This window comes from Myxocyprinus asiaticus, chromosome 31, assembly GCF_019703515.2.
Source record: "Myxocyprinus asiaticus isolate MX2 ecotype Aquarium Trade chromosome 31, UBuf_Myxa_2, whole genome shotgun sequence".
NCBI lineage: Eukaryota > Metazoa > Chordata > Actinopteri > Cypriniformes > Catostomidae > Myxocyprinus > Myxocyprinus asiaticus.
In genome coordinates, this window is record NC_059374.1 from 35,735,253 (window position 1) to 35,760,035 (window position 24,783).

Below are 24,783 nucleotides of genomic sequence, written 5' to 3' on the forward strand. Positions count from 1 at the left end.
TTGCAGGTGTAATGCAAGTGTTTTGAGACGCTTGTTTTGTTTCTTCTGATTATTGGCTGTTGGCAAACAAGCTTTTGGTGCATTAGCGCCATCAACTGAACTAAAATGTGGAACAGTGATGCGGATGGTATATTCTCGAATATATAATCCTGTTGCCAAACATCATCTCTTTCTATCATATCTAATTGTCCTTGTTTTTTCGCCAAAACACTTTTTAATGACATGACTTGAATTCCTTTTGCCTGCAATTTTGAGTGCAATATTTGTCTTTCATTGTTGTAGGCTGTGCGATGTAATATGACATGTTCAACTGTCTCTACTTCATCACAATAACTGCATAACCCAGTTTGGTGCTTTTTAAATGTTATATACATTTTATATAAATGTCCATTTAATCCAGTGTGACCATTGCGTATTCTTGTTCTTATTGATTCTTCTCTTCTTAATAAAGCTGTGATTCCTCCTCCTGTACCCACATTTTCCTGTATCTTATATAACTGTCTCCCCCTTCCTTTCTCTATCCCAAACCTTCTGCCAGATATTATTTTCAGCTTTACAAATAAGTGCTTTGACTTCTGATTTGCTCATATGTATTATGAGTTTGACATTATTGCATTTTAATGTTTTTTTTTTTCTTTTTCACATTCAGAATGTTCTAATAACTTCCTAGATCAATTGTCTGTCCTTGCGCTGTCAGTGTCCTCTTTGCTCCACTTTGCTCCGCGAGTTGAGAGTTGTCAGCCCTGAATAAAGCCATATGTAAGTGCATATTGCTGATTATTACATTTTATTTAATTAAGTTATAATAATAAGGGTGTTTATTGTCATCAGTGTTTCATTCAGTGATCTTACAACACATCCTACAATAAAAGTGTGCACCTAAAGCACCCAATACTGACACTGATATACAACCAATGCATAGCATATGACAGAGAAAGATTCCAGCTCTCAGAAGCTCTAAAAATGATAAGCTCTCCAGAAATGTCGAAAGAAGAGAAGAAAGAGGGGAATAATGGAAAGAAAGTGATCCTAAATAAACCATGATTGCACAACAGCCCAGTAGGTGGCGATATGCACGCAGAATGCAACTCGCAAAAAAACAAAAGAAGAAGAAGGCTAGAGCATCACTTCCGTGTTTACATGATGAAACTGTGTGAAAAGATATTGAAAGCTGACGCATCCTTTTGTGGTATTTATTTGAGAAAGAAGCGTGTGCTGCATTAGTGTTGATTCCTGATATTAAGACTGTGGACAGCTTCTTTGGACAAGTTGGAAACAAGTTGTTATTCAGGTATAATGGTAAGTGCTAAAGAGAAAACTGTTCAGTTTTTAACAATACGTTTTAAAGTAAAGTGGCTATGTGTAACGAATTTGTGACATTGCAGAATTGCCTGGTCACAGCAGGCTCAGTAGGGTGATCAACCTTGAAGCTGATTTTGATATAATGTTAAAATGGTAATGACATATGACAGTAATCAGTTTTCGGAGAAAAAGTTGGATAAGCCTTGGACAACAAGTTAGCTAACAGTAAAGTAACTTTGAATTATAAAAAGAAAAAAAAAAAAAAAACTTTCATGCTTTTAAATTAAAATGATCAAATAATAACATGTTTGGTAATGACTAATAAAGCTCCCAGATCATGATGTAAAAAATATATATTTCTTCAAAATCAGAAATTCATGAGCCAGCTTTTTATGAAATCTAATTGATGATCCATAAAAAGGATTCAAAACAGTTATGAGCGAGCATCAAGCAGGAAGTGTCTTTTAGGAAATGTGAGTTTGAGCCTTTCAGATAGAACACACCAAACACTGGTCTTCTGTTTGTGTGTGTTTGTGTGTGTGTGTGTGTGTGTGTGTGTTTCAGATGCGTAACCGACAGAGGGGATCCAATCTTGGCCTGCTCTTGCTGGCATCTCAGGTGTTCCAGCTTGGCTTTGACAACATCCCACCTATTACTCTCGCAACACTGGGACTCAACGTCTATTTGTTCCTGTTTCCAGTCAAGCCCCTCCTACAGGTACATGTTAAAAACACAAACAATCAGCAGTCAACACAAGACAAACTGTATAGACCCTACCTCTTTGAAAACAAAGAACGGCTCTTTTAAGGTGAAGTGGGAAATTTAAGTGCCACCCCAATCTCACGCCATTGATTGAGCTGATGTTGCTGTGTCAGTTCATGTGTTTAAGCAGTTTTTTACACAAACAGAAATGAATCATGTTTAACAGCATCGTTCAGACATACAACCTTTCTCAACCAATTATAACCACTATAACCTTCTCCTAATAGACTACACCATGTTTCTTAATGTATAGAACGTTGATATGGTGTTTTATAAATCTTGCAGACATGTTTGAGTGTTCAGCAGGCATACTGGTACAGAGACTGGAATCGTCTGCTGTTGTCTCCGTTTCATCATGTCGATGACATGCACCTGTACTTCAACATGGCCTCCTTCCTTTATAAAGGCATCAAGCTGGAGAGAAAACTGGGCGGGTCCGGGTTTGCATACCTACTGTCCGTCTTCTCCATGCTTACTGGATTGGTCTACCTGCTCCTGGAGGCAGGTCTGACACAGATGACGGAAGATTCGTCGTATAGTATGCAGTGTGCAGTGGGATTCTCGGGTGAGTGAGTGTCGGTGTTTCCTACAGGATTTTGTTTTTGAAGCGAGGGGCAAAATATACTGTCAAATGCAAAAGACTATCAGATAGGGTTGGGTATCAATGCAGATTTCTTTATTTGACAGTTCGAGATCGATTCATCAATATTTATAATATTATAGTGCATTTGTTATGTATTGTTACATGTTTATTGTTAAATGCATAATTTATTCTGTTTGCAAGTAGTGGCCAACTGATATGGGTTTTTCAATGGCTGATACAGATACGTAGAGAGTAGGATAGCCGATATAAATGCCAATAAACATAATACAATGTAACAACCGCAAATAAGATTTAATTTCTAAATTAAAAACAAACACTTATTTTATGCAATAAAAAAACTTTGACTATCCATTGACAAATCTACTTGTAGATTTTGGAACTGACACAACAGAAAGTTAACACATCTGTTAATCGGCCTGGTCGATATATCGGTCAATCACTATTTAATATTTTCGTATTTACATTGATATGTTGAACATGTGCTTATAAATAGGTACTGTCTCTTTAAGAAAACCAGCAGTTCTGTAAAGAGCTTCTGTAAATGAACGCATATAAACTTGAATGGCTTCTTTACCTCATCCATGGGATTCGTGATTAGAATTAAATGTTTATTTATTTAATTTTTTTGCATGGATCTCATCTTTGGACACATATTACATGGAATGAGTCAAACCAAACTTTTACTCTTAACACTCTTCGTGCAATATACTACTCAATCTCTGGTGAGTGAAATCAGTGACTAATTACAGACATTTTTACTCGCATAGTGTGAAATTTGGTCTCGTATGTGAGTGATTTATTTGCATTGTAAAGGGTTTGCACATATAGCCTAGTAAAGGATTAATCTTCAGATTTAAGAATCTATATCGGTATCATTCAAATGAAGATCGCGATGCATCAGAAAATCAATATTTTCACCCTGTATATAGCATCAGAGCAGAATACTGTGACTTTTGCATTAGTTAATAATAGTAAATCAGTATTTTAACTGTACAACTGGTGAACATCCTGTCCATCATGGGTAACCTTAGATTGACACATCGTATTTTTTGCCACCATCTTACCATATGTTAGAAAGCTGCAAGACTTTTGGCTTGCTATGGCTGAATTGAACTGCTCATACGATTTCAGGTGTTCTGTTTGGGCTGAAGGTGGTGAATAATCACTATTACCCAGGTGGGGTCACGTACATCATAGGACTGCCTGTAGCCAGTCGCTACGCCTGCTGGGTGGAGTTGATCCTTATACACATCATGAACCCAGGGTAGGCATGGAACATACTTGTAAACATATAGGCACACGTGACGTTTCTGTCGTTTAATATATATATATAATACATTTTAAGCACAGTACCGAAATATATTTCATCTTGTGAGATGTTTTTTTAGGGTTAAACGTCTTGTGCTTTTTAATAATAATGTTAGCATTACGATACTCTTTTGAGAAACACTTTTGTTTGAGTATTTGAACGAGAGAAGAATATTATGTCTTCCAAGCATTTTTGCTGTCCTTACTAGTGAATAAGTGTATTTTTTAAAAGTATATTCTTTCTCCAGTGATGCATGTATGTGCATGATTGCAGTATGTTTTGAGTGGTTTTAGGCACAGCTCGTATTAACACTCATTCAAATTTGTGCAGAACCTCATTTGTTGGACACCTGTCTGGTATTCTTGTCGGGCTGCTCTACACATCTGGACCACTAAAGAGAGTCATGAAAACATTTGCAGGTAAAAACAACACTGCGAATGTGTTGAACGTATATGCATGTGTGGTTGACCCCTTTCCTGTCACTTTGATATGTTAACATGCTTATATGAGAACATTCAGTTTAGAACATTTGCATCCATTTGTATCCTGCCACATAAACAGCCATCAATATGTCCTTTCAGGCTTTGTAACATCTAGTGGCCATTACGATCAGCAGACATACTACCATTCATCAGGTAAACTGCTACAAGTGAAAGCATGTACGATACCAGATCTGAATCATGCTGTTTTGTTTGTTTTGTGCGAGAGTATTAAAGGATTAGTTCAACCAACAACTCGTTTTTTCCAAACAATGAAAGTGTATGGTGACTGTGCAAAAGTCATATGTCATAATGTCACTTTCGCAAACCCTTGCATTTTTCCACTACATCCTTGCAATGCACTATCCTGTTTGAAATCAGTATGAGGTTGAATGATGTAACAATAGCTTACTAGAACATTGCTGTTAATTTGTTTTCCAAGTAATACAGACCACCTACAACTTCTCCATGAACACCTGGATGCTCCCCCTTAGCACCACGTTTGTGTGTTATATGTTGCTGGTTATGCATTTGTTTGTATGTCTGTGTTCATAGGTTACAGTGGATACGGGATGCCATATCCTCCAAATTCCTCCTATGATCAGCAATTTAATTCCAGACACAATAGCGCCCCATACGGGGACCCATACGAAACACACATGCCTTCTGCGCCTCCCCAGCACCCCTACACAGCTGGACTCTCGGAAGAGGAGCAGTATGAGGCAGCTGTCAGGGCCAGCCTGAACAACAGTGGTTAGAACCCAATGTTATTTACATGAACTATAAGTTGTTGTTGTTTTTCAATGCTGATGATGTTACTGATACATTTAGACAGGGTTCCAACGTTCATGAAAAAACATGAAAATGTCAGTGAAATTAATGAAATCTTAAAATGTCATGGAACTTTATAAAATCTTTAAAAGTCATGGAAATTAATAAAATCATTAAAAGTCATGGAAAATAATGAAATCTTAAAAGTAATGGAAATAATAAAATCTTAAAAGTCATGGAACTTAATAAAATCGTAAAAATCCTGGAAATTAATAACATTTTTGTGTCATAAGAATTAATAAAATATTTTTCACGGAAATTAATAAAATCCTAAAAATTAAATCTTAAAAGTCATGAAAATTAATTAAATCTTCATGTCATAGAAATGAATAAAATCTTCATGTCATGGAAATGGATCAAATCTGAAAGTTAAATGTCACGGAAATTTCTGTTGTAAAATATTGCATCAGCTAAAAATTGCTTTTTGAGTGCAATTTTTATAAAATGATGTTAAAACATCCTTATCCAGGATTCACAAGTGACTAAAAAATCATAGAAATGTCATTGAATAATTATTCAAATTTAAAGGTGTGGGAGCCCTGTTTGGAAATATTTTTACAATAAATATGAAGGATGTGCAGAAAAGTTTACAACGAGAGCATTAAATGTTTTCTGCGTTATTTCGTATTTGACACATCCACAAATCACAACCATTTGAATCACACAATGAGAACAAAATTCCTCAGAGGATAGGTTGTATTTAAGGTTGCTGCCACCTACTGGCGACATGACCAAACATTTCTCCTTCCACTGTTATAAGTCATTCCAGGAACCACAGTTATAAAAGCAGTCTGAAATATGCCCGATATTACCAGCAGTTACAAGGTGTCTTGTTGTATTTGTTTTATAGGGGCTGCTACGCAGACCAGATCATCACAAAATATTTATGCCCACAATAATCCAAGCACTGAGGAGATTCGATGGCGACGACTTCAGAGGTTTAACCGCTGAGCACCTAGAGAATATCTGACAAACATTGATCTAATGCTAGATTGTTTACAGTAAGGACAGCCCAAAATAATCAGAGGTAGCGTGAGATGATTCTTCCACAGCTGATTGGAGGTCAAATGGAATTGCCTTTATGATGTCATCAGTGGATCCCCATTGGTATGCACCTTCGCTAGATGTGTCGGAAGTATTTCAGTATTTCAGTTCGTACATGGAGTCCGCAAAAAGCTTAAAATTATTGTAGCACTTCTTTTCATACACTACACATTTATTTTGCTTAAAATGCAGGTCTTATCCTAATCTTAAAGGGATAGTTCACACAAAAATGACAATTCTGTCATACTATTCTTTCCTCTGTGAAACACAAATGAAGTGGTATTAGGCAGAATGCTAGCCTCTGTGACCATTCAGTTTCATTGCATCTTTTTTCAATGCAATGAAAGTGAATGGTGACTGAAGCTAACAGTCTGTCTAATACCTCTTTTTTTGTGTTTCACTAAGGAAAGAAAGTCATGCAGGTTTGGAACAACATGAGGGTGAGCAAATTACTGAATTTTCATTATTGGGTGAACTTATCCCTTCAGTGGTTATCAAAAGAAAATATTAATGAAATGTACATCTATGACATATTGTTGTAAATGCTTTAACTCCAAGTGCCTTTTTGAAGTTTTTATGCAGTATGTGGATTTATGTGCAAATGTATGACTTTGTTTCAGTGTGCCAACAACAAGTCTTAAGTCATTGATTAGCTGATGCTTCTGTTGCCTGAATGTAAATATGCTAACTTGCACTTTTTCTTCTTTAAGGAAGTGCGTTTTTTGTAAACAAACAATAAACCATTGTTTTTCTGATATATTCATTATAACTAAGTGATTTTGAGTTGGTTCCAAGACAGCACAATAACCAAAAAATGGTCTAACCGTATTTATGCAATAAGGAGGTCATGCTACATTGTGAATATAGTCAAGGTTATAGGTCTTTGTTAAGCACATTATGCAGCGGCACAATAGACATGGTATAAAGCATGGCATCAAATGCCTTAGTGGGGACTGTCCCTGTAAGTAATTAACTTGCTGTGGGTAAGAATGTATCTGCTTAAGCTGTAGAAGTATGAAATGTCTTAGTTTAAAGTCATGATGTCTCTTAAGCTATATAGGTTAACAAAAGAAATTCTTTGCTCCAGATTTTATTGCAAGTTAGTACAAAGAGCACAGCCTTTATTAGACATTTAATACACAGTAAGAATTGAACCTGATCATAAAATGCAAAGTCATTGCAAAAGGTCGGTTATATACAAGTGTTTAAACAATTTGTGTTTTCCTTGTGGTGTGTGCACTTCCATGTTCATGTGAAACAGTACAGTACACAAGACATTAAACTCCTAAATGTCACAGTGAAATGCATTCCTAATTTGCCGGCAGCATTATCAAAAAATCAGACAAAAATAATAATCACTTCTTTTGAAAATGTTTTCTCCAAAAATAGCACCAAAATAATCTCTAGCTAAATAAATACTCTTGACATTTAGTAAAAAATATAAAGCAAAGCTGTTTGTTCAACAGTGCAATCATATTTACATACAAAAGAATATATCATGCTCAAAACAGGATTCCTTTTTCCATGTTACGAGGATATTGACAGTAGATTACTGAGGGTGTAAGTTTCCTTTTAATGGCTTGAGATAGTTTAGACAATGAGACATTAATTTTTAAACAAACAAAACTAAAGCTAGGCAGGGAAGTGTTCAATAATGGTGACTGGGAAATTCAAAGGCAACTTTCACAGATGACAGAAGAGGAGACACAACAATGAAAGGGGAAATGGATGCTTTAAACAGTATTTTTAAGCCTAACTACATTAAACATTACTTTCAGATGTGCCACATTTATGAGGCCAAAAAATTATTTCAGAATCTGTGCATGTAAAGGGTATTATGAAATATAGGGATGTTGTTTTTGATTGAAATCAACCTTAAAGTTTCAATACAAGTTAAGCTCAATCGACAACATTTTTGCCATAATGTTGATTACCACAAAATAAAATTAAATATAGACTCGTACCTCCTTTTCTATAAAAAAAGCAGAAAATCTAGGTTACAGTGAGGCACTTACAATGGAAGTGAATGGGGCCAATGTTTGGAGGGTTTAAAGGTAGAAATAAGAAGCTTATAATTTTATAAAAGCAATTACATTCTTCTTTTAAAACGTATGTATTATTTGAGCTGTAAAGTTGTTTGAATAATAATTTTCAGAGTCGTTTTAGGATTTGTTGTCCGCATGGCAACGAAAAGGTTAGTAAGTGATTTAAATCAAACTAAAATCAGGTTAACATGCATATTGTTTACATCTTGTGGCTATACTTTTGAAACAGTGAGTATTTTAACGTTTACAGATTGGCCCCCATTCACTTCCATTGTAAGTGCCTCACTGTAACCCAGAGAAAAGGAGGGACAAGTCCAATTTTTTTTTTTTTTTTTTTTTTTTTTGTAATCAACATTGCCACAATTGCTGTCAGTTGAGCTGAACTTGTACTGAACCTGGAATATTCCTTTAAGTCTTGAATACCCTAAAACCAATCACATACACAGCCACATTACCTTGCTAATACAGTCTTATCTCCAGAAGGAAATGTGTTTCCTCTGGCCTTAAAAACCTGAAGCAATTCTAAACAATGTACTAAACAGAATATTCATTTTAGATCACTTAACCTGTGTGCTTAACACAGCTGGCTGCTGCAGCTCCAGTGGTAAAGCATGGGTATGCATCACCAAGGTCATGGGTTCAAATCCCAAGAAACACACATTCTGATAATATATATATATACCTTGAATGCACTTCAAGTCACTTTGGATAAAAGCATCTGCCAGATGAGTAGATGTTTGTCATTTTTTGGAACATTTTAAAAACCAGCAATCAAGATAAGAGGGGGCATACTCGTTGTAGAAATGTTGTTTTGGATTCCATTACATCTTTAGTTCCACTGTTCCTTAATTCATTTTGAGAGAAAGAAACACTAATACTGCATGAAATAAGACATATTGTTGGTAACATATTTCACTTGTTAACTTTTGGCATGACTTACAAATACACAGTAGAGTAGAAGACTCTGTTGTAGAAAAAAACGTTGAATTTCACTAACCATCATTCATTGATTAATGTCTAGAATAAACTGCATTAACAAACCTAAAGATAAGTTCATCCTGATAGTGATTTAATTTTCTGGATGTTGCCAAGTCCTACTTGACTACAGTATCTAAATGTTTAACAAGGAAGATCAAGTGAGCACCACTGTCTGCACTCTCATTGGAATAGCATATTTGCATAAAGTTTAATTGTAATTAAGTGGTAACACTTTACAATTAGGTTCCATTCGTTAACATTAGTTAATGCATAAGGTATCATTAACTAACAATGAACAATGTATTTTATACAGCATTTATTAATCTTTGTTAAAGGGATAGTTCACCCAAAAATGAAAATTCTCATAATTTACTCACCTCCATGCCATCCCAGATGTGTATGAATTTCTTTCTTCAGCAGAACACAAACGTAGATTTTTAGAAGAATATTTCAGCTCTGTAGGTCTATACAATGCAAGTGAATGGTGGCCAGAAATGTGAAGGTCTAAAAAGCATATAAAGGCAGCATAAAAGTAATTCACATGACTTTAGTGGTTAAATCCATATCTTCAGAAGCGATATGATAGGTGTGGGTGAGAAACAGATCAATATTTAATTCCTTTTTTACTATAAATCTCCACTTTCTCTCTCACATCACATTCTTCTTTTGTTTTTGGTGATTTACATTCTTTGTGCATATCGCCACCTACTGGGCAGGGAGGAGAATTTATGGCAAAAAACGACTTAAATATTGATCTGTTTCTCAGCCACACATATCATATTGCTTCTGAAGATATGGATTTAACTGTGGGGATTACTTTATGCTGCCTTTATGTTCTTCAAAGTCCTGGTCACCATTCCCTTGCATTGTATGGACCTACAGAGCTGAGATACAGTATTTTTCTACAAATTTACGTTTGTGTTCAGCAGAAGAAAGAAAGTCATACACATCTGTGATGGCATGAGGGAGAGTAAATGAGGGAGAACATTTTCATTTTTGGGTGAACTTTCCCCTTAATGTTAGCTAATAAAAATACAATTGTTCATTGTTAGTTCATAGTGCACTCACAAATGTTAACATATACAACTTTTGATTTTAAAAATGTATTATATATGTTCAAAATGAACATTTACCAAGATTAATAAATGCTGTAAAAGTATTGTTCATTGTTAGTTCATGTTAACTAATGTTGTTAATTAATGTTAACAAATGGAACCTTATTGTAAAGTGTTACCAGTTAAGTTAATGTTCAGGTTTAGAATTAATGCTTTGTTTTGGTTAAAAATGGTACCATATACCAAAACTATCATTAGAAGATTGCGCTGATAATGCCTTGATGTGTAGAGACAACATGCAGGTGAAATAAATTATTTTTTGATGCAGTCCTGGGAAAGAGGGGGAAATTAACATTGGCATATAGACATTTGTGCAAATGGTTTTAATTTTTTCTAGCACCAAACATAATAAAACCAAAGGTGCATTACGTAAAGAAAAAAGGAATAGTTCATGCATAAAATAAAATTTCTGTCATAATTTACTCTAAACCCATATGACTTTCTTTTTAACGCTAAACAATGCAAGTTTTTGCGTGAACATGCGTGCCACTGTGAATGAGCTTCCCTCGTAGTGTTCATAAACATGCAACAGACCTCAAACATAGTTGTGTTGTTTCTCACTAAAACCTATCGTATGCCTTCAGAAGATTTAGTATATGACGCATGAGTTGCATGGACTACTTTTATGACATTTTTACGTCCTATTTGAAGCTTAAAAATTAATCACTATCCACTGCCATTGTATTGATGGACCAATATATTCATTAAATGTTCTCCTTTTCTGTTCTGCAAAACAACAGTCATACGGGTTCAGAGCGACATGAGGGAGTAAATAATGACATGATTTTCATTTTGGGGTGAACTATTCTTTTAAAGGAAAATGTGTTTAAATGAGCTGTGAGGGAACAAAAAGTATCAGCAAAGTTCACAGCCTGTAGTTCAACAAAGTTTTTTTTTTTTCTCCCCTCTCCACACAAGTGACCAAAAACATCTGGAATCACTTCCACTCTGGTGACCTACTGATGTGCATTCTCAGTGCAGTTTTCTAGAAAATGTGAGTGACGTGTGATGACATCACTCCCTCATGCAGACATTGCATTGGCTGACGCTGCTGCGCTGCTCCTGTTCGCTGTTTAGTACAGTACTGTGAGGGCTCTGGTTAAAGTGATGTCCGCTCACTCTAGTCAGCCAGAAGCTGTAGATGGTGGCAAAATAATGGCACGTGCCACGCGGCCCTTGACACTCCACAAATGGCTGACTGCGAAAGTCCTGCAAGCAGCTTCCTGTTGACGTCAGAGACTGTCCGCCTCCCTCGTCCCCTGCTCCTGTGTGCTGGAACACAGAAATTATTTCAGGCAAAACCTGACCTAAACACGTAAAAACCAACACACAAAGACACATCTCTGTCCTCTTACCATCAGGAATGAATATCCAGTCCAAAGACTTCTCCATGTGTGTGGACACTGTGGTGTAGATGTGTCTTGACTGTGTATTGCAATGGCTGGTGATGGAGCCTCACACACCACACACCTGCTGATGTGTGGCTGAATTTCTGGCCCCACCAGAGGCATCGTAGGAATCGAAGCGGTGGTAGACAGCCAATAAGATTTGTCATTGCGGCTAGCGTAGTTGCAGTTTTCCATATTACAGCAGGAGAAGGGCATGGTGCTGAACATACGCAAACATGAACCTGCCTGACCTGATGAACACATACACAGACTAAATGTATCAGAATTAATCAAATTAGCATCACTAATTTTAATTTGGACTGTCAATCGATTTAAAAAAAAAAATCTAATTAAAAGACAGGCAGATTAAATAATCGAATTAATCTCATATATTAAAGGTGCAGTATGTAAGATTCAGAAACCCTTGTTATTAATGACACCTGTGGCCGTTAAGTGAACTGCAGCCAGCCACCTGTTGCTCGTGATCATGCTCGTGCACACACTCCACAGGGACATGAGCAAGCATTGACCAAAACAATGACGTAACGTACAAAGAGGCTGAACGTGATTCACCGACTCATGAGATGTTGACAGATGAGGTAGCATAATTAAAATGACACTGTTGTGATTGTTTAACTACAAACTTTGAGACTGTATATTATATTTGAATCTCCAGTGCTGGAACAGGGCTAAAACAAAGTGTGGATATAGGTCTGACTATGCGAGACTGTAGTTTGAAGTAATCACTTTTCTTTGCATGATATATTGACTGCATTTATACGATAACCTATTTCGGCGTTAGCTAGCTAGCCAGCTTTATCAATAGCTGTTAGCTAAATTTGGTGGATGATGACAGTAGCTGTTTATAAAATAAACTATACATTATAAATATGTTGACACAATTCAGTATTGATGTGATTCCATCACAACTGTCATTTTGATATATCGATGCGCTATTGTTTTATAATAATAGAATGTATAATTTTTCTGTATAACCAAGTTACGTTACACTAATGAATGGAGTTTTTAGCATTATCTTGAACATTGTCTAGCATTCATTTAATGTATTATTGTAGTTTACCTTGCTGAATAATTACTGATTAACATTGTTTATGACAGTTAATGTGCAGGCAAGATGAAGTTAGCTAAAATTACACAGATCAGTTCTTATGGCACTATATTTCACATGCTTTGCAGTTATGTAAGCTTACCTGTCCAATAAGAAGAATGCCAATTCAGGGTCAGTTTTGATCCCCAAAACCGGTTTTGATCTCCAAAACCAAACAAAGGTCCCTCCAGGAATCAAATGCCCTGCCGATGTTCACTCTAGTTATCGCTCGACCACGATCACATTCTCACTTAGCCATACGGGATTCAGTAGATAATTATTATTACTATTTTTTTTTTTTTTTTGGCTAACTCTGAGTTTGTGTAGGAGTCTGGGAAGGGCTCATTTTTTAAGTTGAGTTACAAGCCGTTCACACATTGGCAAAAAAAAAAAAAAATTACATATTGCACCTTTAATATTTGCTCATAATAAAGGCCCCCCAAATAATACGAGATACTTCAATATAAATAATACATAAAAATTTAAAATTCTGACTGAAATTATTATAATATTATTGTAAAGCAATGATTAGACAATACAAAAAGTGGCTTTAGAAGTCACTACAAGCCTACAGTCGACAGCAATCCACTGAGATGTTTAATCTGTCCTGTTCCATCTGCGCTATTATTAATTGTCAGTATATGTACATATGTGTCAGACAGACAATTTTGGAGCATCTTGTGGCATTCAGCATCATAAACACTGCGTTCATCTGACTCTGTGTCAAGATAAAAGTAGTTGAAACTTTAAAAGTATTCTGTTGGGGTTTGTCCAGCAGTCAAGAACATGTCCATCATGTGTGACCAGCTCTCATTCTGTGGCTGCGCTGCTTGTGAGGTTTGTTGAGGCGCGCTGACCGCCTACTGCTGATGTGGCTCTTAAAAACACACAGTTACATGTACTTCAAGCTTGAATTGCTCCGATGGTAGGAAATTAAAAAATTTAATTTATAAGTAAAATGTAAATACATTTATTATTAAATTTCATTAATAATAAATTGATTATTTTGTATATAATTAATATACATTTTATTAATATGCATTATAATAATAAATTCATAAATTTTTAATAGAATTAATTACACTAAATAATGTGTTAAATCGACAAACCTAATTTAAATTTGATGCTATTTCATATCACTGTAATGGAATATATTACTCTGTAGTCATTTTTGCTTAAAAATTCAAATCTCAAACCTTTAAGAATGGCATGAAATATGCCAGACTCTTCTCTGCAGATGTATGCAAGTGTTTTAACCCCACCCCTTCAAGAGTCATGTAAACAAACCTGGCGTCAAAGCAGCTAATGCAGAGATGTGTAGATTTTGTTTCCCTCTCAAAATCCTGTTCCCTACCACAAACTACCTTGGTTACAAGCCCGTTGGATAAAATTACAATTTCGAAAGAGTTATGAATGAAGACGAATTGGCGGTTGTGTTCAAGACATTTCACATCTGAATGCTTCCAGAGGTGATCACTACTGATGCGTCTGGAGCTTATACATATTTTTAGGGCTGTTGATTTAACGCGTTAATTCGGTGCAATTAATTATATAAAAAATAAAGCATTAAAAAAATTAACACAATTTATCATGTCCCCACACCATAATAAGGAAGATTCCTGAGCATTTCAAGCTTTAAGTACCACCTGTTTTCTCCAGGAGGCAGTAAGTGAAACTTCAGCTGTATAGGCAACGCGCAGCTAATACAGAGAACAAACCAATCCTTCAACAGACAGCACAACACGAGGGCTGCGTCTGAAACCAAAGGTAGCTCTCTTGTTGCCTCGCTGCCCTATCAGTCATTGACTCAACAGACAGCATTTGTGTATGAAGAAACTGAAACTGGTTTTGTACAGGCTACTGAGGCAGCATAGTCACATCGTTGCTAGGATACCAGCAACTGATTATTGCCATCTGGATCCACTAAAGGTAACGCATCTTCTTCTTTCAGTACAATCGAATCAAATTGGTCAAATAATATAGATCAAAATCAAGAGATTTTTGGCGATAACCAAGTGTATATTTAATAACTACAATACTACTTTCTCGCTAGAAATGGAATCAAAAGTTGGAAAAAGTGAATAAAAACGTACATTTATACACAAATTGGCTATCAACTGTCTCTTCGGCTGCCATTTTTTTTCTTCAGCTCAACCATTGTGGAACCGCACGCACAGGATTGTGGGATTTCATAGGCAGCGACGCTGCCTTTAAAAATCGATCAGATGAAGGTATCTCAGTGGACAGGATGTGACACGAAAATTGGGTTTGGACCTGCCTTGATCCCTTCCTGCCTCCGTATACAGCCTCCGCAGGTAGCATTTTCCTGGTTTCGGACACAGCCGAGGACACTTTCTTGCATTCAAAACACAGTTTGATGGAGCGCAAAGCCGAACTTAGGGATCTCAATACGTGTTTTTCTAAGTATTAAACCACATTTAACTTGACACAGCGACCTAAAAATGGTATGTTTATGAAACGCTCAAAGTTGAGACAAGCCCTCATTTTAAATGTCGGACTGATTGACAAATTCACTTGCAAAATGGATTGATGTGAACTGTAGGTAAATGATTGGCTTATGTTCAATAATATCCAAATAAACAATACATTTTGTAATTATTTAAATATAACTATTTATAATTATTTCATCATTATATATTGAATTATTGTTATTTGAGTGGCTTTCTCAGCAAACATTATATATATGTGATTAATTGCGATTAATTTGATTAATTAATTGGCACACATTGTAATAAATTCGATTAAACATTTTAATCGACTGATAGCCCTAATGTTTGTAAATGGAGATGTATACATCTTGGGATGTACAGCATAAGTGTTCTTCTTTCCCTTTATATTCAGTGTGCTGTGATTCAAAACGTTGAAATATTGTGATCTTTTACTCGCTTGTTTCTCATTCATCTGCATTGGGCTCCGGCCTCATTGTAAGCAAAGACTGGGATGTGCTGTGTGCGTTTGTGGGCTGGTTGTGGATTAATGTTGACAGATCATTGCTCGGTTCTTCAGTCAGTGGGGCACGGTGGAAATTGTGTGTGTGTGTGTGTGTGTGTGTGACTCTCAATTAGGACTGCCTCCATTCCGGTATGCAGCGCCCAATTTTCACAATCCAATCAACAACCAGTGGATAAAATAAAGTCCACGCCCTAATTTTTCTTCTTGTTCGATAAGCCATTTCATGTTTCACGTCACAATATGGAAGAAAAGTCGGTCGCAACTTTGGTTAATGCCGACTTTAATATAATATCTACATAAATGTTATAGTAGTACGCCTGAGCATGCCATTTTTGTTGTTATTACATCAGTGTGTGTGTTAAGCACATACCCAGGTCTTGTGTGTGTGCTCTCTCTTGACCCTCTAGATAAAGCAGGCTGTAGCCCTCCCAAAGCTGGGTCAGGCCCTGGGGACAAGCAGGCACTTCTTCAGACTGGCTATGCATTACCAAAAGGAATCCCGAAGTAAACCTCTCATTATTTCCAGGAGGACCCCGTTCACCAGGAGTTCCTTGGGATCCTGGGGGAGAAGAAGAAATGGGATGGACAAATGGTTCGGTGCAAGTATGGATGAAAGATGGAGTACTTGGACAGATATGGTCTCATTTGTAAGTCACTTAGAATACATGCTTCTGCTAAAGGTATAAATGTAAATGTAGTGGATGAACAATTGAATGGATGGAAGAGAGAGAGGGTACAACAGTGGGATATCATCAGGCTCAGCCATTGATGAACCAGATTAATTTAATTTTAAGTTTATACACAGAAACACACCCTGAAAGCCCGGTGGTCCTCTCAGGCCATCTTCTCCAGGGTTTCCAGGAGGTCCATCTAATCCTGGTGGACCGGATAGTCCAGAGAATCCCACAGCTCCTATTGGTCCTTTCATACCTAGGCAGATCAGGCATAAATAAAAGATAAACACTCTTAACACTACTGTTCTACTACCTGACACAGTGTTGAGTGACTAACTTAAAGTAGTAATACACAGGTACCACAAAGACATTGTGCCCCTTTTCAGTTACTGCAGAATATCACTTTAGACATGTTTATATTTATCTTTATTTGAAATAAAATGTCTCTCTGAGGCCTGATGTCGCCATACCCAATATATTTGTCTTTGCTCACGCCTGCTAAAGGGGTGTTTCAAAATTGAATTACCCCTGATAAAGATTAATGCTCTATTATTATACCTTTTGGACCCACTCTGCCGCTGGGTCCAGCCACACCCTCAATACCAGTCAAGCCAGGAGGACCACGAGGACCAGTGGGTCCCTGTGGAGGGCTACAGGGAATCTTAGGAGGTTTGGCAATGCCAGGGTCACCCTTCTGACCTACAAAGGCAGAGGGAAAGAAATATTGAGAGTGTAGGTTTTGTAAGATGGTAGAGAGATCATGATTTGGAGGCCCCACTGACCTGGATCTCCTGTCTCTCCTTTAGCACCGCAGGGTCCCTGGGGGCCACATTCACCCATGGGGCCAAAGGGTCCTGGAAGGCCCATGGGTCCATGTTGTCCTTTTTCACCTGTAACAATTATATATAGAATGAGCTATTACACAACTGTTGTCAAGCATATAATTTCACAAAAAGTGCATGTTACTACCCATACTGTAGATGTATGTACTGTATTCATGTAAAGTGGTCCAAAAACATTTTGGACACTTACTGTAAGCCACACTTTGCTGGGTAAATGATAAAACAATAGATATTTAATTAAGTATTTAGGCACTTTTTAGTTGTCAAATTTAGTGAAACATGTCCATAGTTAATGTGATAAACGACACCAGTGGTTATTCTGCAAGGGCACCTGTGTGACCTTGAGGGGAACTGACTTTATATGGCACATCCACTAAAAATCACCTTGCGAGCAGTTGGTTGAAAGTAATCATTTGATTGCAGAAGCCATTTGGTTTCATATTTTGTCATCTAATGCAATGACATTCATACATTTAAAAAAAAAAAAAAATCTCTCATCATTTACTCACCCTAATGCCATCCCAGATGTGTATGACTTTCTCTCTTCTGCTGAACACAATCAAAGATATTTAGTAGAATATCTCAGCTCTGAAGGTCCATACAGTGCAAGTGAATGGGTACCACATTTTTGAAGCTCAAAAATTACTTAAAGGCAGTATAAAAGTAATCCATACGACTCTAGTGGCTAAATCCATGTTTCTGATGCGATATGATAGGTGTGGGTGAGAAACAGATAAATATTTAAGTCTTTATTTACTATATGTCCACTTTCACTTGCACATTCTTCTTCTTTTGTTTTTGGCGATTCGCATTCTCCGTGCATATTGCCACCTACTGGGCAGGAAGGAGGTAAAAAAGGACTTTTTCTGTTTCTCACCCACACCTATCATAATGCTTTTGAAGATGTATATTTAACTACTGGAGTCTTATGGATTACTTTTATGCTGCCTTGTTGCCTTTATGTGCTTTTTTTGAGCTTCAAAATGTTGGTACTCATTCACTTGCATTGTATGTACCGACAGAGCAGAGATATTCTTCTAAAATCTTTGTTTGTGTTCAGCAGAAGAAAGAAAGTCATACACATCTGAGATGAGGGTGAGTAAATGATAATAATTTACATTTTGGGTGAACTGTCCCTTTAAATCTCCAAATACTTTTTGGGGCCACCGTCTATTTGTTTTATTGCTTGAATATAAAAGAAAACGTATGAATATCGTATGTAAATTTCTCTGCTTGTTTATAAAGTTTTTTTGGCTGTATTTATTGGGAGTTGATGCTGTATAATGTAGCAGCAGAATGTGTTTATCAAACTTGTGTGTTTTATGTGCTTTATTGCATTATAATTCATCAGTACAGTTTTTTTTACCTTTTTGGCCTTCTGGGCCCTGATATCCATGTTGGCCATTGAGTCCAGGGTACCCCTTTTCTCCTTTATATCCTGGTAACCCAGGACAACCTTTTTCACCTTCATCACCAGGAACTGTGAATACAATACCTGGTTCTCCCACCTCTCCTTTTGGGCCTGGAAAAGCAAAACACATACAGCACCTTATGCAACATACTGTATTGTAGTATGTATATACATACATATGCATAAGATGGGATGGGAGTGCAGAAATCAGCTTGTTTTGTAGTATTGCCGCCAACAAAGTTACTGTAACAGATATAAGGCTGAATCTCACAAAAAAAACAAAAAACATATGCAGGTCATATTTCACCCCAAAAATAAAGGGGAAAAAATATAAAAGTACATTTTTATTTTAAATTAAGCTATAGAATTATAATTTTTTTTTGTATTGTGAAATTATTTCCATAAAAATTTAGCCTGTATTTTATTATTATTATTATTATTTGCATTATAGTAGTGAGAAATAACTAAATTGTGATAAATGAAGCTTATAAAGGCTTAATTTGTTTCCCTCAAAATAAAATTTTTTTTTCTTTTCTTCTAATTTTAAGGTGAAATATCCTTGACAGTCTCCATGAGATTAACCCATAACATATTTAATTGGTAATCATGTAATTTAAATGCTTCTCCACATAAACACACACACCTGGTGGTCCATCTGTTCCAGGGTAACCCTGTTCTCCACACTGCCCAAGTTTACCATTCTTACAGTCTGCACCACAAAGTCCTGGAGGACCGATTAAACCAGGGTCTCCTACAGATATAAAAGGAGAAAGGATAATTTATTTGATAGACATTTAGATTTTATATAGATTGATCTGTAAAAGGGGAACAGCTGTTTGGTGATATACGTAGCTATTACTATTTTGTGGATTTAAGCACGGCTAGAACGCTGTATTGACACATCAGCATCCAGGACCTATCCATTTTAAATATATATTTTATTTTATTTGTATTTAGTTATATCACTACTTAGAGTATTATCCTTATTTTATAATCACATTTAACCACCTCTAAAGGTCACATAAAAAACAAAAACAAAATGATTTGCTTTTGGTTGTTTCACATGTCAGTCAGACAGTCTCTTCCTTTCTAAGTGGACCAGAATAAGCAGCAGAGTGAACCAGACTTTATGCCGATAGCCAACAATCTGACTCTGCAAGGCTAATTCAGTATTAACAACATAATGAGAATCCTGTGGGTAATTAGCTAGGTGTACCTGGTGCACCCTGCTGTCCTTTTGGACCTTGGACACCTGTTTGTGATGTCCCTTGCAACCCTGGGTCTCCTTGAATGCCCTTCTCTCCTGTCAGTCCTTGAGCTCCTTCATCACCTTTTAAACCCAGACCTGAACGAGAATAAAAGAGAGAGGGAAAGAAAGACAATGATTTTTTTTTCTCAAACAGTCAGTAAGACAACATACTATTCTAACAGCGTAAAAGACATCAACATCTCTCACCTCGTGACCCTATTTCACCCTTGACGCCCTTTAGGCCATCCAGTCCATGGAGCCCTGGGGGTCCCGGAGGCCCTGAAAGTGAACCACAAATGTAAATGAATTAGCATTAAATGAGGTTGCAATGAATCAAAGTACATAATTGCACTGGAAGCATCAGTTTGCCTTGTATTGTTTGTATTTATGTATCCAAACCTCTAAATCCAGTCCTTCCTATGTTTCCTTTATGGCCTGGTTGACCAGGGGGGCCTGGAGGGCCCTCTGGACCATGCTTTCCACATGGACCTGGGGGCCCAATGACTCCTGAAAGTTCGATACCATTTTAGAAAAGTATATTAATACAGATTTACAATAACATCACCCACAATGCCATTAACAATAATAACCTCTATAACCTTGTGCGACCCCATATACACATGTGTGGATATTGTATTTTGGCTTTGCTATTTGCAATGCACAATTTCAATTCCTTTAAACTGACTGATCTCAGTTCAGAAGACTCTGGGCTGTCAGTAAAGGGTTAAACTTTCGAAGTGTGGAATCATGTGACAAAACAATATGGCACCGACCACAGCGGAGTTTGTCTTTGGGAGAAACGCCAACAAAACTACATCTGGTAAGAAACCTAATTATGTTTTTGCATTGAAACCTGTTTGAGTCAAAAGATTAGAGTCTCTAGTTTCATCCGATGTGGCATTTTTAAAATTTGAGTGATTTATCGTGAAACGCCACTAATGTGTACTTCAGCGCATTTTTCCTTAGAAATCTTATATTTACTGTGCATTATTACATTGAGAATCAAAGGGTCCATCCAAAAGCTTTATATGGAGATAGGATGAAAATAAGGTGCATTTCGAACTGTTCTGAGACAAGTGCAGACAGACAGCACACTGGAGGTTAAGTCATTCACTAAACAGGGAGCAAGGGAGCATCCTATAACTCTCTATGCAGCTCTCGATCTCTAAGTGCAATCACTCCTAACATCTGGACAAAAGTTCAGTTTCAGGCTGCATATGATATTTGGACTACTCAACATGGGACATTGGACAATGGTAATAAGTACATAGATTTAGAATTTATAATGTATAATTTTATTTTAACATGGTTGGCAGTGATTGGATGATGCTGGCCATTACTTTGAATCAGAATGAATTATGCTTATTTCTGATGTAATGTCACGTCTCAAAAACATGAATAACCAACACTCCTGGAAACATAATAAACAATATGATTGAAAAAATCTGACTTTCTATACTTTGGTACTATTTAAAATTTAAAACCTTAGTCCCACTCTCCACATATGTGGACATACATTTTTAGGGAAACAATTTTATTTTCTTCATGTTTATTAGGTGCTACTAGTTACAAATCAAAAAGGGAATTGGAAAATGCACACAGCATTTACGCTCGGGTCTCAAGAGGATAAACAGTACTTCCACTAATTAATTAGCCTAACTCAGTTGTATATTATTATTATTATTATAATATGGTAGATTAATACTTTACAATGACTTGTTTATGACAGTTCCGAACATGGCTCAACCAATCCAACTTTAGTGCCAGAACTATCTGTTTAATAATGGACATTTTACCTGGGGGTCCACTTAGGCCAGTGCTCCCAGGTGGACCAGATGGACCAAAGGGCCCACATGGCCCTTGAGGGCCGGGGTCACCCGGGTCTCCCTTATCACCAGGCAGAGCTGTAGGGAAGAGAGAAGAGTGTTTCTAAAGCTTGGTCCAAAATTTTTATTGTATGTATTTCAAGAGGGTGAATTACATCAAGTAAAATTTAAGAAAGTCACACCTGACAAGCCACTTTCTCCAGACGGCCCTCTCGCACCTTTTCTGCCTGGCACACTGATAGAGTCACCTTTATCACCTATTCCAGACATCACAAGATGATTTTAGAAATACAGGAAGATTTTTAATCTATAAAGTATCGTCAGTAAATTTTGCACAGGAGATATGTAAAATGTGCAGATTGAATATACTGTATAATGATAGACTTTATGAAGGTATTACGTTTGACTAGGAGAGGCAGGGCCGGATCAAGGGGGGTGCTAAGGTGCACAACCCAAATTTAATGAATGCAAATTAGGAAATTGTCAGTTGAATAAATTAGGTTTTGTGAACACTTTTTTGGTTGAGTAAATAAAGTAAATGTGGTCAGATCTTTGCATTTTACTGTACCTTTAGGACCATCAAATCCAGGGAAACCAGGGGTTCCAGAACTACCAGTCAATCCAGGGTCACCCTGTAAACAAACATTTGGTAATGAATAGACTTTCCCACTCTTTCACTATTTACAATACTTAACTAAATGTTATTATTTATGTACAGTATATCTATATCTGAGTGCACTACAAATGGCACGACAATCAAACTCTAAATAATTAATTGGCAGGAATAAAATAGGAGGATTTAAATAAGACCATCCACTCACTGGATCACCACTGTCCCCAGGGAATCCCCTAATGCCATTTGGCCCAGGCCGCCCACATGTTCCAGGCTCACCTGGCTGTCCAGGGGTACCTGGGGGTCCACGACAGCCACTTTCAAACCCTGGAGGTCCATTCAGTCCTGGATAACCTGGCTGGCCAGGAGGTCCTGGTGCACCCTTATTACCTGAGAGTTAAGAGATAGAGACCACATCTGAAGCTTTCCTAATGGTCTGGTGGAGATTAAGGACTACTCAGCTAACAATACTGATTATCATCAACTTCTTTTAGCATTTACACTATAATTTACACAAGAAAATAAATTAGTACATTTTCAGATTTTTGTCTTCAGTTACAAGTGGGTAATTTGCAGGAAACAGTGCTATTTGAACAAAATGTAAACAGAGTAAAGTTTGTTATCTTTATCAGTATCATTTTTAGCCCTGTCAATCTCATTAATTAAAAAAAAATAAAAATAATAAAAAATAAATAAAAATCCATTTTGTACAGAAAAAATATTGTTCTTGGCACAACACACACACACACACACACACACACACACACACACACAAAACACATATGTTGGTGTGGCTATCCTTATGAGGACTCTCCATAGACATAATTATTTTTATACTGTATGAACAATAGATTCTATCCCCTAACCCTAACCCTACCCCTAAACCTAACCCTCACAAAAAAACTTTCTGCATTTTTACATTTTCAAAACAACATAGTTTAGTATGTTTTTTAAGCGATTTGATTTACGGGGACACTAAAAATGTCCTCATAAACCACATTTATAGCATAATACCCTTGTAATTACCAGTTTGTAACCTAAAAAAAATGTCCTCGTAAACCACCCAAACACACCCACACACACACACACACACACACACAACCCAAAATCTATTGGATCACTTCATTAAACCACTGAAGTCATATAGGTTACTTTTATGCTGCCTTTATGTGCTTTTGGAGCTTCAAAGTTTTGGTCACCATTTACTTGCATTGTATGGACCTATAGAGCAGAGATATTCTTTTAAAAATCTTTGTTTGTGTCATATACATCTGGGATGAGATGGTGAACTATTCCTTTAATTCCCTTACCCCTTGCTCCAGCAAAACCAGGTTCTCCATAATGTCCAGGTGCCCCCTTCTGGCCTTTCAATGGGATTGTAATTGTGTCTCCTGGAGGTCCTCGAGGCCCAATGCATCCTGTAAGATGAGGCATAAGAACTGTTAAATTCTAAATAATGTGCACAGTGCAGTCCAGACCACCTGTAATTGTGATACTGAGCAAAACTGAGCAAAAGCATAACATTTAGGTGTTCTGGAACATTTGAAAGTACCTTTCTGGCCCTTGCATCCATTTTCCCCTGGGAAACCTGGATGCCCATTGAGACCCCGTGTGCCTTTCAGACCAGGAGCCCCTGGGGGGCCAGTCCGCCCTGAGCTGCCAAAACAACCAACTTGTCCAGGAAATCCAGGCAAACCTGAGTTGAATTACCCCATGATAGCGTATAGACAAGAATGAAAAACAAAAGTGGTGTCAAAAAAACAGCTGTAGTGCATTCCTCTGTTTTATATCTGTTATCTAACATTTGATATACATTCACTGAGCAATTTATTAGGAACAACTGAACACCTACTTATTCATGTGATTATCTAATCTGCCAATCATGTGGCAGCAGTGCAATGCATAAAATCATGCAGATATGGGTCAGGAGCTTCAGATAATGTTTACATCAACCATCAGAATGGGGAAAAAATGTGATCTCAGTGATTTCAACTGTGGCATGATTTTTGGTGCCAGCGGACTGGTATAAGTATTTCTCTAACTGTAATCTCTTGGGATTTTTACGTACAACAGTCTTTAGTGTTTACTCAGAATGTTGCCAGAAACAAACAAACAAAAACAATAAACATCCAGTGAGCAGCTGTTCTGTGGATGGAAAAGCGTTGTTGATGAAAGAGGTCAACACAGAATGGCCAGACTGGTTCGAGCTGACAGAAAGGCTATGGTAACT

General features: G+C 36.9%; 2 protein-coding genes across 3 annotated transcripts in view; one reads left to right on the top strand and one right to left on the bottom strand.

Annotated features, from left to right (window-relative positions):
- Nucleotides 1-1,117: 1,117 nt before the first annotated feature.
- Nucleotides 1,118-9,057, top strand: rhbdd1 (rhomboid domain containing 1). 2 transcript variants are annotated; one of them, XM_051665900.1, is made up of 8 exons: nucleotides 1,118-1,299; nucleotides 1,867-2,019; nucleotides 2,350-2,629; nucleotides 3,800-3,932; nucleotides 4,308-4,396; nucleotides 4,559-4,612; nucleotides 5,012-5,209; nucleotides 6,138-9,057. In XM_051665900.1, exons 1-8 carry the CDS (start codon nucleotides 1,297-1,299, stop codon nucleotides 6,236-6,238), a joined length of 1,011 nt encoding a protein of 336 aa, XP_051521860.1. In that variant the 5' UTR covers nucleotides 1,118-1,296; the 3' UTR covers nucleotides 6,239-9,057. The 2 variants fall into 2 exon arrangements, with proteins under 2 accessions (XP_051521860.1, XP_051521861.1); XM_051665901.1 differs by lacking the exon at nucleotides 4,559-4,612.
- Nucleotides 9,058-10,262: 1,205 nt separating this feature from the next.
- The window catches only part of LOC127422172 (collagen alpha-4(IV) chain-like), a 46,027-nt gene continuing 31,506 nt past the window's right edge, over nucleotides 10,263-24,783 (bottom strand). Inside the window, exons 27-43 of the mRNA XM_051665509.1 lie at nucleotides 24,106-24,249; nucleotides 23,864-23,971; nucleotides 22,762-22,943; nucleotides 22,509-22,572; nucleotides 22,123-22,197; nucleotides 21,911-22,018; nucleotides 20,514-20,621; nucleotides 20,322-20,393; nucleotides 20,082-20,210; nucleotides 19,509-19,616; nucleotides 18,821-18,976; nucleotides 17,395-17,502; nucleotides 17,171-17,311; nucleotides 16,752-16,868; nucleotides 16,309-16,497; nucleotides 11,825-12,108; nucleotides 10,263-11,741 (exon numbers count right to left, since the gene is read on the bottom strand). Of these exons, the coding sequence (XP_051521469.1) occupies nucleotides 11,484-11,741; nucleotides 11,825-12,108; nucleotides 16,309-16,497; nucleotides 16,752-16,868; nucleotides 17,171-17,311; nucleotides 17,395-17,502; nucleotides 18,821-18,976; nucleotides 19,509-19,616; nucleotides 20,082-20,210; nucleotides 20,322-20,393; nucleotides 20,514-20,621; nucleotides 21,911-22,018; nucleotides 22,123-22,197; nucleotides 22,509-22,572; nucleotides 22,762-22,943; nucleotides 23,864-23,971; nucleotides 24,106-24,249 (2,351 nt within the window). The 3' untranslated portion in view covers nucleotides 10,263-11,483. The remainder of the gene's footprint in view (nucleotides 11,742-11,824; nucleotides 12,109-16,308; nucleotides 16,498-16,751; nucleotides 16,869-17,170; nucleotides 17,312-17,394; nucleotides 17,503-18,820; nucleotides 18,977-19,508; nucleotides 19,617-20,081; nucleotides 20,211-20,321; nucleotides 20,394-20,513; nucleotides 20,622-21,910; nucleotides 22,019-22,122; nucleotides 22,198-22,508; nucleotides 22,573-22,761; nucleotides 22,944-23,863; nucleotides 23,972-24,105; nucleotides 24,250-24,783) is intronic.

What these genes read in the sequence shown, in the direction of transcription:
- rhbdd1 (XM_051665900.1), top strand. An exon ending in ATACACATCATGAACCCAGG is followed by an intron (nt 3,933 to 4,307) that starts GTAGGCATGGAA and finishes AAATTTGTGCAG; the next exon opens with AACCTCATTTGTTGGACACC. An exon ending in AGTCATGAAAACATTTGCAG is followed by an intron (nt 4,397 to 4,558) that starts GTAAAAACAACA and finishes ATGTCCTTTCAG; the next exon opens with GCTTTGTAACATCTAGTGGC.